This window comes from Pelophylax lessonae (assembly GCF_965119305.1).
Source record: "Pelophylax lessonae genome assembly, chromosome: 7".
NCBI lineage: Eukaryota > Metazoa > Chordata > Amphibia > Anura > Ranidae > Pelophylax > Pelophylax lessonae.
Genome location: NC_138774.1, coordinates 216,063,655 through 216,077,339, shown reverse-complemented (window position 1 = coordinate 216,077,339; position 13,685 = coordinate 216,063,655). Strand labels below are relative to the sequence as shown.

Genomic DNA, 13,685 nt, shown 5'->3' with positions numbered 1-13,685 from the left:
TGTGTACGAGGCTTTAGGCAAAGATCAACGTACAGGGAGAATTCACAGCAATCACTTTTTTTTTTTTTTTTTTAAATACAAACCTGAAGCCACACAAAGCTAAAATCTGATTGGTCGCTGCATTACATCACAGCTCTCCACATTTTATAATTAACGGCCTACATTAAGTAAACAAACCTCATAGTGCAAAGAACTTCAGCTGCGGACAAAAAGTGCAGCAAACTGCGCCAATCATTCAGCTGTGAAGGGGGTTAAAGCAGAACTAAAGGAATTCTTTATTTTTCATTTCAGATTGAGTAAGGGAGGGTTATAACCCCTGTCAGTTTTATTTTTGCCATCCATTTCCCCATTTAGAAGACTTTCCTTCAGTTCCTCCCCCACAGCCAAAACAGGAAGTGAGAGGAAATCCCTGCAAAGTGAAGGAATCCCAGAGTGTCACCAGAATGAACTTTTCATTTTAAGACTTGCCCTCTATTCCTGTTCTGGTGACAACAAAAATGTGGGGTTTTCTTTTGCTTTTGGTGATAAAATTGTAAAAAGGGCCAAGGGGGAATCTCTCCAATGGGGACACAGAAAGCCGTTAAAGGTTAACAGGTGTTCTAATCCCTCTCCATGCTATCCAAAAACAAAGTTTGCTTTGAGGCTAGCTAGGTCTATACTTCGCACATCACATGCGATGTCGGTGCAATGCAAATTCAGTCATATTAGTTTGTATAGCTGAAATTGCATTGCAATGCATTTGGACCAAAATGGTGCAGGACCCTTTTTTTGGTCTGCCCTGGAATCGGATCACATGGGTGTTCAGACCCATTCGAACCGATAATCCGTCTGATTCCACAGTTCGCACTGCCTTTTGTGAACAGTTTTGGGGTGTCATTAACTTTCCTTCGACACCCGCAGCAGTTTGCAGGGAGCAGTGTGAACTGACTCAAGTCTGATGCGATGCAGGAACCCGCACAGGAATCGCTGTGGCTCCCACTTCTCAGTGTGAACTGACTGCGAGTCTGATGCGATGCAGGAACCCGCACAGGAATCGCTGTGGCTCCCACTTCTCAGTGTGAACTGACTGCGAGACTGATGCGATGCAGGAACCCGCACTTGAATCACTGTGGCTCCCACATCTCAGTGTGAACTGACTGCGAGTCTGATGCGATGCAGGAACCCGCACAGGAATCGCTGTGGCTCCCACTTCTCAGTGTGAACTGACTGCGAGTCTGATGTGATGCAGGAACCCGCACTGGAATCGCTGTGGCTCCCACATCTCAGTGTGAACTGACTGCAAGTATGATGCGATGCAGGAACCCGCACAGGAATCGCTGTGGCTCCCACTTCTCAGTGTGAACTGACTGCGAGTCTGATGCGATGCAGGAACCTGCACTGGAGTCGCTGTGGCTCCCACATCTCAGTGTGAACTGACTGCGAGTCTGATGCGATGCAGGAACCCGCACTGGAATCGCTGTGGCTCCCACTTCTCAGTGTGAACTGACTGCGAGTCTGATGCGATGCAGGAACCCGCACTGGAATCGCTGTGGCTCCCACTTCTCAGTGTGAACTGACTGCGAGTCTGATGCGATGCAGGAACCCGCACTGGAATCGCTGTGGCTCCCACATCTCAGTGTGAACTGACTGCAAGTCTGATGCGATGCAGGAACCCGCACTGGAATCGCTGTGGCTCCCACATCTCAGTGTGAACCCAGCCTCAGTTATACTTTAGGTTCTCAGACGGTTTCAAGGCATGCTGGGACTGGTAGTTCCATCACAGCTGAACAAACACAGCTGGCACAAGCTCTGCTGTAAATGGTGATTATCTCACGTATACAATACCTGGATCCTTCTGATCTACTACTATGTCTTGAGCAGGCGGTTTAGTGGCTTCCGGGGCTTTGTGTGGAGTCGGTGCTGAAGTCTGGACTGGTTCAATCATGGCTCCCCTCCAGCTGTATACAAACACAAATAATAAGCTGAGAACTACATAATAGTCACATATGCCCATCATTCCTGAGAAGAAGAAAATCCTCCATGTAGAACAAATACAGCAACAAAAAACTGTAGCAACAGAACTCGATCAAGTGTTTCTTCTTTCTATCACGTAGATGAATTTTGTTTCTGAACTTGTGATGGAATGCAGCACTACTCGACCACAGGCAGTGAGTAGCAAATCACAGCACTGCAGCGGTGTCTGACCGGTTTTTGCACATGACTGAGAAACTTTTGAAGTGGCAGAAATAGATTCCAATGGAACCAGATATGTCTAAACTAGAAAACAACATAAGTTAACAAAATGTGCAAACAGAAAGCAAGCTTCATCCACAAAATCTTTTCCTCCGATATTACAGAAGAGGTTAAAAACAAGTTAGCAAACATATCCTCACATGTTCAGAATTTCATCCAAGAATCATGTTAATAATAACTATTTCATACATAAACAAATCCATAATATACAATGGGGAAATTATTTAATCTCCTGCAGACTTTGTAAATGTGCCCACTTACAAAGGAAATGAAGGGACTATAATTTTTATCATAGGTGTATTTTAAATGATGGAGACAGAAAATCAACCAAAAATCCAGAAAAAACAAATGATACAAATGTTATAAATTGAATTGCAGTTCAGTGAGTAAAATAAGTATTTGATCCCCAAGCAAAACATGACTTAGTACTTGGTGGAGAAACCCTTGTTGGCAAGCACAGAGGTAAGACGTTTCCTGTAGTTGGTGATCAGGCTTGCACACATCTCAGGAGGGATTTTGGTTCACTCTTTTTTTTAATCCAAACTTTATTGAAATAAAAGAGAAAGGCATTACACGGCCATTACACAGGCAGAATGGTCAGTATGAATCATACATTAAAAAATATACAGAATACAATGGTCAATCTGTGCGAGCAAGGTGCAAAACAGAGAGAGAAACCAAAACAAAGGAAAAATAAAGTAGAACAACGCGAAGTGCCGACTGCTCACCTCTCTCATGGGTGACATGTTCTTCCGGGTTTGCGGCATCCGGCCATCTGATTGGCTGGAGCCGCGGTGATGTCACTCCCGCGCATGCACGCGGGAGCCGACGGACCACGGGGCTCTGAAGGAACGGCACCAGCGGCCGTTCTTTCAGAGCACATGCGCCAGTGATGTCACTGGCTGCATTTAAGGTAAATATCTCCTAAACAGTACATGTTTAGGAGATATTTACAGTACCTATAGGTACAACTTGCAGAGGAGGGTTTACTTCCTCTTTAATGAAAATCAGGAGGTGGGGTATTCCATCTTCTGTAGCAATAAATCAGACTATATTCACTCAGATTTGTAAGAGTCTATCCATTACTAGTTGTGTAGGAGCAAGACCAGGCGAATCCAGCCAGCTCTGCCACACAAGAGTAAATTTCTTTAACGCATTTCAATGGCGATAAGGCAGTTGCTCCCTGAGAAGGAGAGAGTTAACATATTCAACCCATTTCTTTCTGGAGGGAATCGTAGGGGATATCCAAAACCTGGCTGTCCGCTTCCTAGCCAAGTACAACAGTCTCGTTATCATAGTGTATATGCCTGGTGGATACTTTTCAGTTTCCAAGGCTCCAAGCAAACACACCAGGTGGTTAACCACTTAAGCCCCGGAGGATTTGGCTGCTCAAAGACCAGGCCCTATTTTGTGATTCGGCTCTGCAAGATTTTAACGGCAATTGCGCGGTCGTGCGACATGTCTTGGGGTGTGAGACCGCCAAGCCCCCTCTATCCTTGCCATACTGCAGGGTGGTTAAGCTAATACGGGCCTTTTCCTTCTCCAAATGAGATCTCTGAACTGTGAGTCTATGCAGTTAAATCACTTATTAGAGATCCACATAGGGGAGTTGTGGAAGATGTACAGAAGTTGCGGTGCCGAGACCAACTTTATTAAATTTACTTGGCCCATTATAAACGGTGGGAGCTTACACCAATTTAGGCTTTTTCATTTTTGTCTATCCAGCATGGTCCACTCATCTTTACAGATCTTCTCTAAATCCACTTGGCAACTCGTAGTTTCAGCTCCCTTCATACATTTTCTATAAGATAATATAGGAAGTGTTACTAAACCCAGATCCTGCATTCAACATATCTGGTCTCCTACAGTACACAGAACATGGAAATGCAATTATTTTAGTAAATATAAATGGATACATACCTTTTCTCATCAGCTGTATATAGCAATCTTTTGATTTGTATCAGTGAGTGCTGTTTGTAGGAGGAGTTTTAATTTCTCCCACGATTGTCCTATCAGGCTTCAAGACCCTTAATTCTCTATCTGAAAATGTCTGGATAGTGCTGATTGGCCCTATGCTGATCACATGTACTGGGCATGGAGGAGGAGGGAGGGACTGGGCTGTCATTTAGGATCTGTATACATGTCCTAATGTGTGATGTTAATACCATGTGACCAGAATAGCTCAGCTAAAACCAGGAAGTGTTCTCTGAGCAATAGAGACCAAACTGAGCATGTGCAGCTGAACTACACTTACTGCCTTTATCCAGACTTGACCAGAGTGAACGTGTAGGAGGGGGGAGGATCTGTGCATACAGGATCCCACAGTTTTTTTACACAATGCAGAGGAATAATGACTTAAGATACACAGCGAGTATAACACGCATGCTATTCTACATCTATAGACAGATTTTACTGTTGTGGTTTTAGTAACACTTTAAGGTCTGGAGACTGGCTAGGCCACTCCATCACCTTAATGTGCTTCTTCTTGAGGCACTCCTTTGCTGCCTTGGCAGTATGTTTTGGGTCATTGCAATGCTGAAAGACACATCCACGACCCATCTTCAGTGTTCTGGCTGAGGGAAGAAGGTTCTCATCCAAGATTTTCCAATACATGGCCCCATCCATTGGCCCTCAAAGTGGCAAAGTCAGCCTGTACCTTTAGCAGAGAAACAGCCCCAAAGCATAATGTTTCCACCTCCGTGCTTGACTGTAGGGAGGTGTTCTTAGGGTCATAGTCCTCATTTTTCTTCCTCAAAACACGGCGAGTTGAGTTAATGCCAAAGAGCTCATATTTGGTTTCATCTGACCACAGCACTTTCACCCAATCCTTCTCTGAATCAGTTAGATGTTCATTGGCAAACTTCAGACAGGCCTGTACATGTGTCTTCTTAAGAGCGGGACCTTGCAGGCGCTGCAGGATTTCAACCCATGGCGGCATATTGTGTTACAAGTGGTTTGTTTGATGACTGTGGTCCCAACTGCCTTGAGATCATTTACAAGCTTCTCCCATGTAGTTCTGGGCTGATCCCTCTCTTTTCCATTGATCATCCTTACCCCATGAGGCGAAACCTTGCAAGGCGCTCCAGACCGAGGGCGATTGATGGTTATTTTGTATTTTTTTCCATTTGTGAATAATCGCTCCAATAGTTATCTCCTTCTCACCAAGCTTCTTGCTGATGGTCTTGAAATCCATTTCAGCCTTTTGCAGGTCTACAATCTTGTCCCGGATGTCCTTGACAGCTCTTTGGTCTTGCCCATGATGGGGAGGTTTGAATGGAAGAAGTATTCTGTGGATAGTTGTATTTTATACACATAACGGTCGTTAGGAACACCTTCCTAAATTTAAAGGAATAATCTGTGTACCACATGAGCACGAACTGTAGCCAGTCTGTGGGAGTCATAATTATTGTTGGTTGGTAGGGGATCAAATACTTTTCGCCACTGTAGGTGAATGCTTGTGCAATTCTTCTATTTAGTATTGAGCAAATACCTGGAACAGGTTCTGGTGACTCTAGTAAGGGCTGGCAGCTCTCTCACAACCTGTTACTCTCAAATTTGCCATAACATTCTCCCAATTCAAGAATTCCATGTTATGTCTGGGCCTTTTTTTGACAACATAAAATGACCTGCTTCTATAGCCATCAGAGGTGACAGCTGTTGGCAAATCTCTTTGAAAGTGAATGATTTTCTTTCCCTTGATCACTTTAGTAATGTAAAACAGCACCAGCAGAGGCCTCCCCGCCCGCCACCATACAGCACCAGCTGTCTCCATAAAAGAGGGCTCCCTCGCCTGTCGCCATACAGGACCAGTAGAGGGCTCCCCCGCCTGTCGCCATACAGGACAAGCAGAGGGCTCCCCCGCCTGTCGCCATACAGGACAAGCAGAGGGCTCCCCCACCTGTCGCCATACAGGACCAGCAGAGGGCTCCCCCGCCTGTCGCCATACAGGACCAGCAATACAACAAAAACAGCACGGCTCTCACCGCCTGTCACAAAACACCAGCAAGTCTAACTTCCTGTCAAGATACAAGACCCACAGATATCTCAATGTCTTTCATGAGTGGAGCAGAAGACTGTTTGAAAAGCCCCGCCCCCAGCTGGATATCAGCAGTGCCTATAGTTCAGATCCCTCGTTTACCTTATGACAGGTTCCTTGTTTTCAGCCTCCGCTGGCCTCTGTTCATTATCTTCCAGTGTTTGGCTCTTTGTAGGAGGTGGACGTAAAACAGGTGGTCCGCGCTTGTTTGGTCTCTTATTTTTCTAGAAAAAGGAAGACAATTGACATATTTTAGTGTGCAATATAAAAAAATGCACCTGTAGAAATTTATATTGAACTTCCAAACAGGCATTTCCAAATTGTTCAAACTTATTCCATTACATAAACAGTCTGTAATGTGACCAAACCACATACAAATGTTGCACACATTGGCTGACCACTAAGGCAGGCTCAATGGACCAGGGAATAGCAAATGGAGAGACTTGAGCTTAAGAAATTCATGCTCTGGTAACAATGTAAAAACTAAATCTTAGAGGGGTAAAGATAGGACATTTTTGTCTTATAAAAAGTGATAGCAGGCATCATATGGTGTCTGCTCTTGAAGTGCACCTGTGCCCGGACTATGAACATTAAAGCAGAGTTCCAGTCTTTTTTTTTTTATTAAAAGTTAGCAGCTACAAAAAGTGTAGCTGCTGACTTTTAACAAACAGCCACTCACCTTTCCCAAGATCCAGCGGTGTACTCACCCCAGCCGTGTTCGCTTTGTGTCCTCCCTCGGCAGCGCCGGTGTAACGTGAGAATTACCTACCCCGTGAGAAAAACCTACCTACGTCACTTCCTGCCAGGAACAGCTGAGCAGCGCAGCAGTGCGCATGCTCACAGCCCCGGAGACCTAATGGAAGAGCTGAGGATCAGACTAGTGCGCATGCGCACTAGTCTGAATTGATCTCGGTGTCCGTGAAAAAAACCTACCAACGCGGCGGTGACATAAAACAGCTGTGCTGCACTATGAGTCATCTCCGCTCCTGTCCCTGTCGCTTCCCTGATCTTGGCTAGTAAATATAAAAGCGGCTGGCGGCTCCGTGATTTATGTTTTCATACAGCCGCCGCCGCTTTTATATTTATTAGCCGAGATCAGGGAAGTGACCAGGACAGGAGCGGAGATGACTCATAGTGCAGCACAGCTGTTTTAATGTAACTGCTCGCGTTACACACACTGCCGTAAACCGGAAGTGACGAGGGTAGGTTTTTCTCACGGGCAGGTAATTCTCACGGAACACCGGCATCTCTACTATTGGCACCCGGCTTGACACTTCACAGCCAGGTGCCACCTGCACAAGCGCGAGTGGCGCTGCGCTCTGTGATTGGTCCCGAAGTCTCCTAGGACTGGTCATGCTTCCGAGAAGACTTCAGGAAGGAGAACTTGGAAACTTCACACTGGACCTCATGCAACTTGGATTCTGTGCCTCACCACTCTTCCTCCAGACTCTGGGACCTTGATTTCCAAATGAAATGTATAATTTTCCACAGTCCGTGGTGATTTGGGTTTAATGATCATGGTAGCACTGTACTCGATTGGCCAGCAAACTCGCCTGACCTAAACCCCATAGAGAATCTGTGGAGTATTGTCAAGAGGAAGATCAGAGACACCAGACCCAACAATGCAAATGAGCTGAAGGCCGCTATCAAAGCAACCTGGGCTTCCATAACATCTCAGCAGTGCCAAAACCTGATCACCTCCATTCCACGCTGCATTGATGCAGTAATTCATATAGTTACATAGGTACATAGTTAGTGAGGTTGAAAAAAGACATCAGTCCATCCAGTTCAACCTATGATGTGCGCGTGTGTTTGCTGTTAACCGTACATTCTATACCCCTGTATGTTGTGGTTTCTAAGGTGCCCATCTAATAGTTTTTTGAAACTATCAATGCTTCCTGCTGATACGACTGCTTGTGGAAGAGAATTCCACATCCTTACCGCTCTTACAGTGAAGACCCCCTTACGCATTTTAAGGTTAAACCGCCTTTCCTCTAGTTTTAGTGAGTGGCCATGTGTCTTATTGTATTCCCTTACTCTGAATAGTTTGTTCCTTATGCCAGGGTCGCCAGTACAGTATTTGTACATTGATATCATATCCCCCCTCAATCGTCTCTTCTCCAGAGAGAATAGGTTCAATGCTTGTAGTCTTTCCTCATAGCTGATGTCCTCTATTCCCCTAATTATTTTTCTTGCCCTTCTCTGGACTCTTTCCAATTCCAGCACATCCTTCCTGAGGACCGGTGCCCAGAACTGGACAGCATACTCCAGATGTGGCCGGACCAGAGTCTTGTAGAGTGGGAGAATAATCTCTTTATTTCTGGAGTGAATCCCCTTTTTTATACATCCCAGTATTCTGTTGGCTTTGCTTGCAGCGGCTTGGCATTGCATGCCACTGCCAAGCCTGTTGTCTACCAGTACCCCCAAGTCTTTTTCCATCCTAGACTCACCCAGAGGTCCCCCCCCCCCTAGTGAGTAGCTTGCTTTCTGGTTTCTGGCCCCCAAGTGCATTACTTTACATTTTTCAACATTAAACCTCATCTGCCATATAGTTGCCCACCCCGTTATTTTGTTCAGGTCCGCTTGTAAGGTTTCCACATCCTGCCCAGAAGATATTGGCATGCTTAGTTTAGTATCATCCGCAAATACTGAGATTGTACTAGATATCCCCTCCTCTAGATCATTTATGAATAAATTAAACAGGATTGGTCCCAGGACTGGACCCTGGGGGACCCCACTTTCCACACCCGCCCAATCCGAGTACTCCCCATTTACCACCACCCTCTGGACTCTCCCCTGGAGCCAGTTCTCTATCCATGTACTCACCTTATGGTCCATACCTACCTTCCTTAGTTTGAACAGTAAGCGTTTGTGGGGAACGGTGTCAAAAGCCTTTGCAAAGTCCAGATACACCACATCCACAGGCTTACCTTTATCTAGGCGGCAGCTCACTTCATCATAGAAGGTTAATAGATTGGTTTGGCAAGAACGATTTTTCATGAATCCATGCTGATTACTACCAAGAATACCATTTTCATTACTAAAGTCTTGTATGTGGTCCCTTAACATCCCCTCCAAAATCTTGCAGACTACAGATGTTAGGCTGACCGGCCTATAGTTACCCGGGATACACCTCGGCCCCTTTTTAAATATTGGTACCATGTTGGCTTTTTTCCAATCAGCTGGCACCATACCTGTCTGTAAACTATCCTTAAAGATCAAGAATAATGGTCTGGCAATCACCTGGCTGAGCTCTTTAAGAACCCTCGGGTGCAAGCCATCCGGTCCCGGGGATTTATTTATGTTAAGTTTCTCTAGTTTAGCTCTAAGTCTATCCTCTGTTAGCCATGGCGGTATTTCCTGAGGTGTGTTGTTTAGTTCGGCCTTACAAGCTAGGTTTGTGTAGCCCCCCCCGATTCTTTTGTGAAGACTGAAGAGAAGAAATTATTTAACACTTCCGCCTTTTCTCTGTCCTCAGTGGCCAGATTTCCTTTGTCGTCTTTTATGGGGCCAATGTGTTCTGGCCTCGCTTTCTTACTGTTTATATACTTAAAGAACTTCTTGGGGTTCTTTTTACTCTCCTCCGCTATATGTCTCTCGTGTTCTATTTTAGCCGCCCTGATTTCGTTTTTACATTTCTTATTACACTCTTTGTAATACTTAAATGCTGCCAATGACCCCTCAGTCTTGTATTTTTTGAAGGCCTTTTCTTTAGCACTAATATGCATTTTTATGTTGGAGTTTAGCCACCCAGGGTTTAGTTTTGCTCTTTTAAATTTGTTTCCCTTTGGAATGCACTGGTCAATCCCCTTGTTAAGTATACTCTTGAAGCACTCCCATTTTTGCTCCATGTACTTTGTTCGCAGGGTTCTATCCCAATTGATATTTTCTAGCAGCGAGCGCAGTTTTGGGAAATTGGCTCTTTTGAAATTCAGCGTCCTTATATTACCCCTCTGCTTCCTATAACTGTAATTAATACGGAAACTTATTGACCTATGGTCACTGTTTCCTAAGTTGTCCCGTATTTCTATATCCGTGAGCAGGTCTGTATTGTTGGTAATCAGTAGGTCAAGTACCGCATTGTTTCTTGTCGATGCATTCACCATCTGACCCATGAAATTATCCTGCAAAACATTTAGGAACTGCCGAGCCTTGGCTGAGTGTGCGGTTCCTTCTGCCCAGTCTATATCAGGATTATTAAAGTCCCCCAATTTAATGATATTTCCCATCCTTGCTGCCAATCCTATCTGTAAAAGGAGGTCCGCCCTCCCCCTCCTCCCTCTGGTTGGGGGGCCTATAGCATACGCCCAATATTACCTTCCCCACCGTGCCTTCCCTTTGAAGCTCTACCCATGCTAAAGGAGCCCCGACCAAGTATTGAGTACATACTCTACTGTACATTCAAGTTTCAGTAAGCCAACATTTCTGTATCAAAAATCATTTTTTTTATTGGTCCTCTGTAATATTCAAATTTTATGAGATACTGAATTTTGGGTTTTCACTAGCTGTAAATCATTCTCATCAAAATGAAAAGAAAGAAATGCTTGAAATATATCACTGTGTGCAACGCAACCAAATAAAATATATTTTATTTTTGTCACTTTTAGAATTTAATTACTGAAAAAAAAATTAACTTTTTGATGATATTCTAATTTTATGAGAAGAACACACACAAACACACAGTAAATAATTGCTACACAAGCCATATTGTAATTTAAAGTTTTTAAAAATGATCTTTCCTTTTCCAGCCCTATAACTTTCTGTAAAATTCAATATTGCTACCTAGAAGAGTTCTGTGCAGCGCTGGTGTACAGAACGCCGCCCCCCACTCCCCCTGGAGAATGTAATCTCCTGCTTGTGTGATTGGCTACTGATTTTCCAAGTCTGCACCAAGAAACAAGTCAAATTTTAGGCACACCCTGGAACAAACATTTTGGGCGAGACACTCCCAAAGGGTAATTACTTCTAAAGGGATGTAGATGCTGCCACCTTCAATGAAAAAAGACATTCCCATTTAGATTCACTCTGCACATTAATTTAAAAAAAATCAAACAAATAGAAAAACAAAACAAAAAATATAAATCTATGCAATGTATATACTGTATATCACCTAGGAGGGGGATTTTTTTTTTTTTTTTTTTGCTTAACGAAAGTGGAGTTACTCTTTAAAAGTCCTGTACCCAAAAAAAAAATGAATTTTTGTAAAATCTTGCCGTAAAATTCCTTTCTCTGAGTCCTCCGCCCACTAACACAATCTTCACCAATGGGTATTGACCTTTGCTAGCTAGGCACAAGATTTGTTAGTAACAAAGGCTTTTAGCATAGACACACCCCTAGGGGCTGTCCCACTAGTCAATACCTCCCTGCACCAGCATTCCCAACTCAGTTTGGTAGCATAGCAGTAAGAGTACACAAAAACCCCAAAAGAGGGGCGGGGGGCGGCGACTGTCGGAGGACTCAGAGAAAGGAATTTTACGGTAAGATTTTACAAAAATTCAGTTTTCTCTTACGTCCTCCGACAGTCGCCGCCCACTCACACAGTCTTCACCAATGGGATGTCCCAAAGCAGTGTATACATGAGGGGTGGGAGACGCAGCCGCAGAAAGAGCAACGCAGTACCCACATCAGAGAAAGGAACCTTACACACAGTAAGAGAACCAGCTGGACAACAGGAAAAGTGCTCAACAGGAGCAACAACCCAGGAAAACAAGTAACCCAGGGGTAAAACACCCCAAACAGCCAAAGACCCAAAAACAAGGGTCCCTATGGCACTGCCGCACTGAGAACTTTACGGCCAAAGGAGGCATCAGCCGACGCCTGAACATCCACCTTATAAAACTTGGAGAAGAAGGTGTGCACGGACGACCAAGTCGCCGCCTTACACACCTGGGCCACCGAAGCCTGATGCCGGAAGGCCCAAGACGCACTCAAAGACCTGGTAGAGTGCGCCTTAACAGGGAAGGGCGGAACCCTTTCCTTCAAGGCATAGGCCTGCACAATGGTTTGTCTGATCTATTTGGCAATGGTCGCAGCCGACGCCGCCATGCCCTTCTGAGGTCCCTCAGGAAGGACAAAGAGGGAATCCGACTTGCGAAAAGATTTAGTGGACGACAGGTAAACCCTGATCGCCCGGACAACATCCAAGGAATGCAAGGCAACCTCCTTAGGATGTTTAGGCTTCGCGCAGAGCGAAGGCAAGACAATGTCTTCATTAAGCTGAAAATCCGAGATCACTTTCGGAAGAAAAGGACGGGTTAGGTCGCAAGACCACCTTATCCTTGTGAAGCACCAAATAGGGAGAGCTGCAGGACAACGCCGCTAGCTCCGACACTCTGCGAGCCGAAGTGATCGCCACCAAAAAGGCAACCTTCTTGGACAGCAGAGGTAACGAGATCTCCCTGATCATTTCAAAGGGAGCGTGCTGTAACACGGACAGAACTAAGTTCAAGTCCCACGGAGGTAAGGGCTCCCTCCGAGGAGGGGCCAAATGATGCACCCCTTGAACAAAGGTGCGAATTAAGGAATTTGACGCCACAGGGCGCTGAAAAAAAGTGCAGAGATCTGGCCCTTTATCGTGGCCAGCGCCAGACGCTGGTCCACACCAGTTTGGAGGAAAGCCAGCACTCTCGACACCGAGTATGAGCGAGGGGAATACCCCCTGGACTCACACCAGGCAAAGTACGCTTTCCAAGTACGGTAATAAATCTTCCCCGAAGAGGCTTTTCTAGCCTTGATCAAAGTAGGAATGACCTCAGGGGAGAGACCCTTGTCCCTCAGGACCTGGCTTTCAACAGCCAGGCCGTCAAAGCCAGCGACTGTAAAGCAGGATGGAATATCGGCCCTTGAGACAGAAGGTCTTCCCGGATTGGCAGGCGCCACGGAGGCTCGACTGCCAGATGAACGAGGTCTGTGTACCAAGACCGGCGAGGCCAGTCTGGTGCCACCAAAATCACTGTGTGTGGTTCCGAGGCCAACCTGCGAAGGAGCCTGGACAGCAGCTGAATTGGAGGAAAGGCATACATCAGATGATACTGATGCCAGGGCGCCACCAATGCGTCCGAGGCGTCCTCCCGAGGATCGCGCGTCCTTGCCACGAATCTTTCCACCTTGTTGTTTAGACAAGACGCGAACAGGTCCACATCTGGTGGACCCCACCTCGTGCACAACATCTGGAAAACATCCGGGTGTAAGGACCATTCCCCCTGATCCAGGGTCTGGCGGCTCAGATAATCTGCCTGCCAGTTTTCCACCCCCGGTATGTGTACTGCCGATATCGCCGGGACGTGAGTCTCGGCCCAAGACAGAATGTCGGTCACTTCCCGAGCCGCTCGGGCACTCCTGGTGCCCCCTTGGTGGTTGATGTAAGCCACAGCGGTGGCATTGTCCATCTGAACCCGAACCGGACGGCCCTGAAGCC

The 13,685-nt window shown here is 45.8% G+C and overlaps 1 protein-coding gene across 1 annotated transcript in view; it reads right to left on the bottom strand.

Annotated features, from left to right (window-relative positions):
• Positions 1-13,685, bottom strand: part of MAN1B1 (mannosidase alpha class 1B member 1) — a 74,434-nt gene that overhangs the window by 19,940 nt on the left and 40,809 nt on the right. The window contains exons 4-5 of the mRNA XM_082262529.1: positions 6,371-6,492; positions 1,825-1,937 (exon numbers count right to left, since the gene is read on the bottom strand). Coding sequence (XP_082118655.1) covers positions 1,825-1,937; positions 6,371-6,492 — 235 coding nt within the window. The remainder of the gene's footprint in view (positions 1-1,824; positions 1,938-6,370; positions 6,493-13,685) is intronic.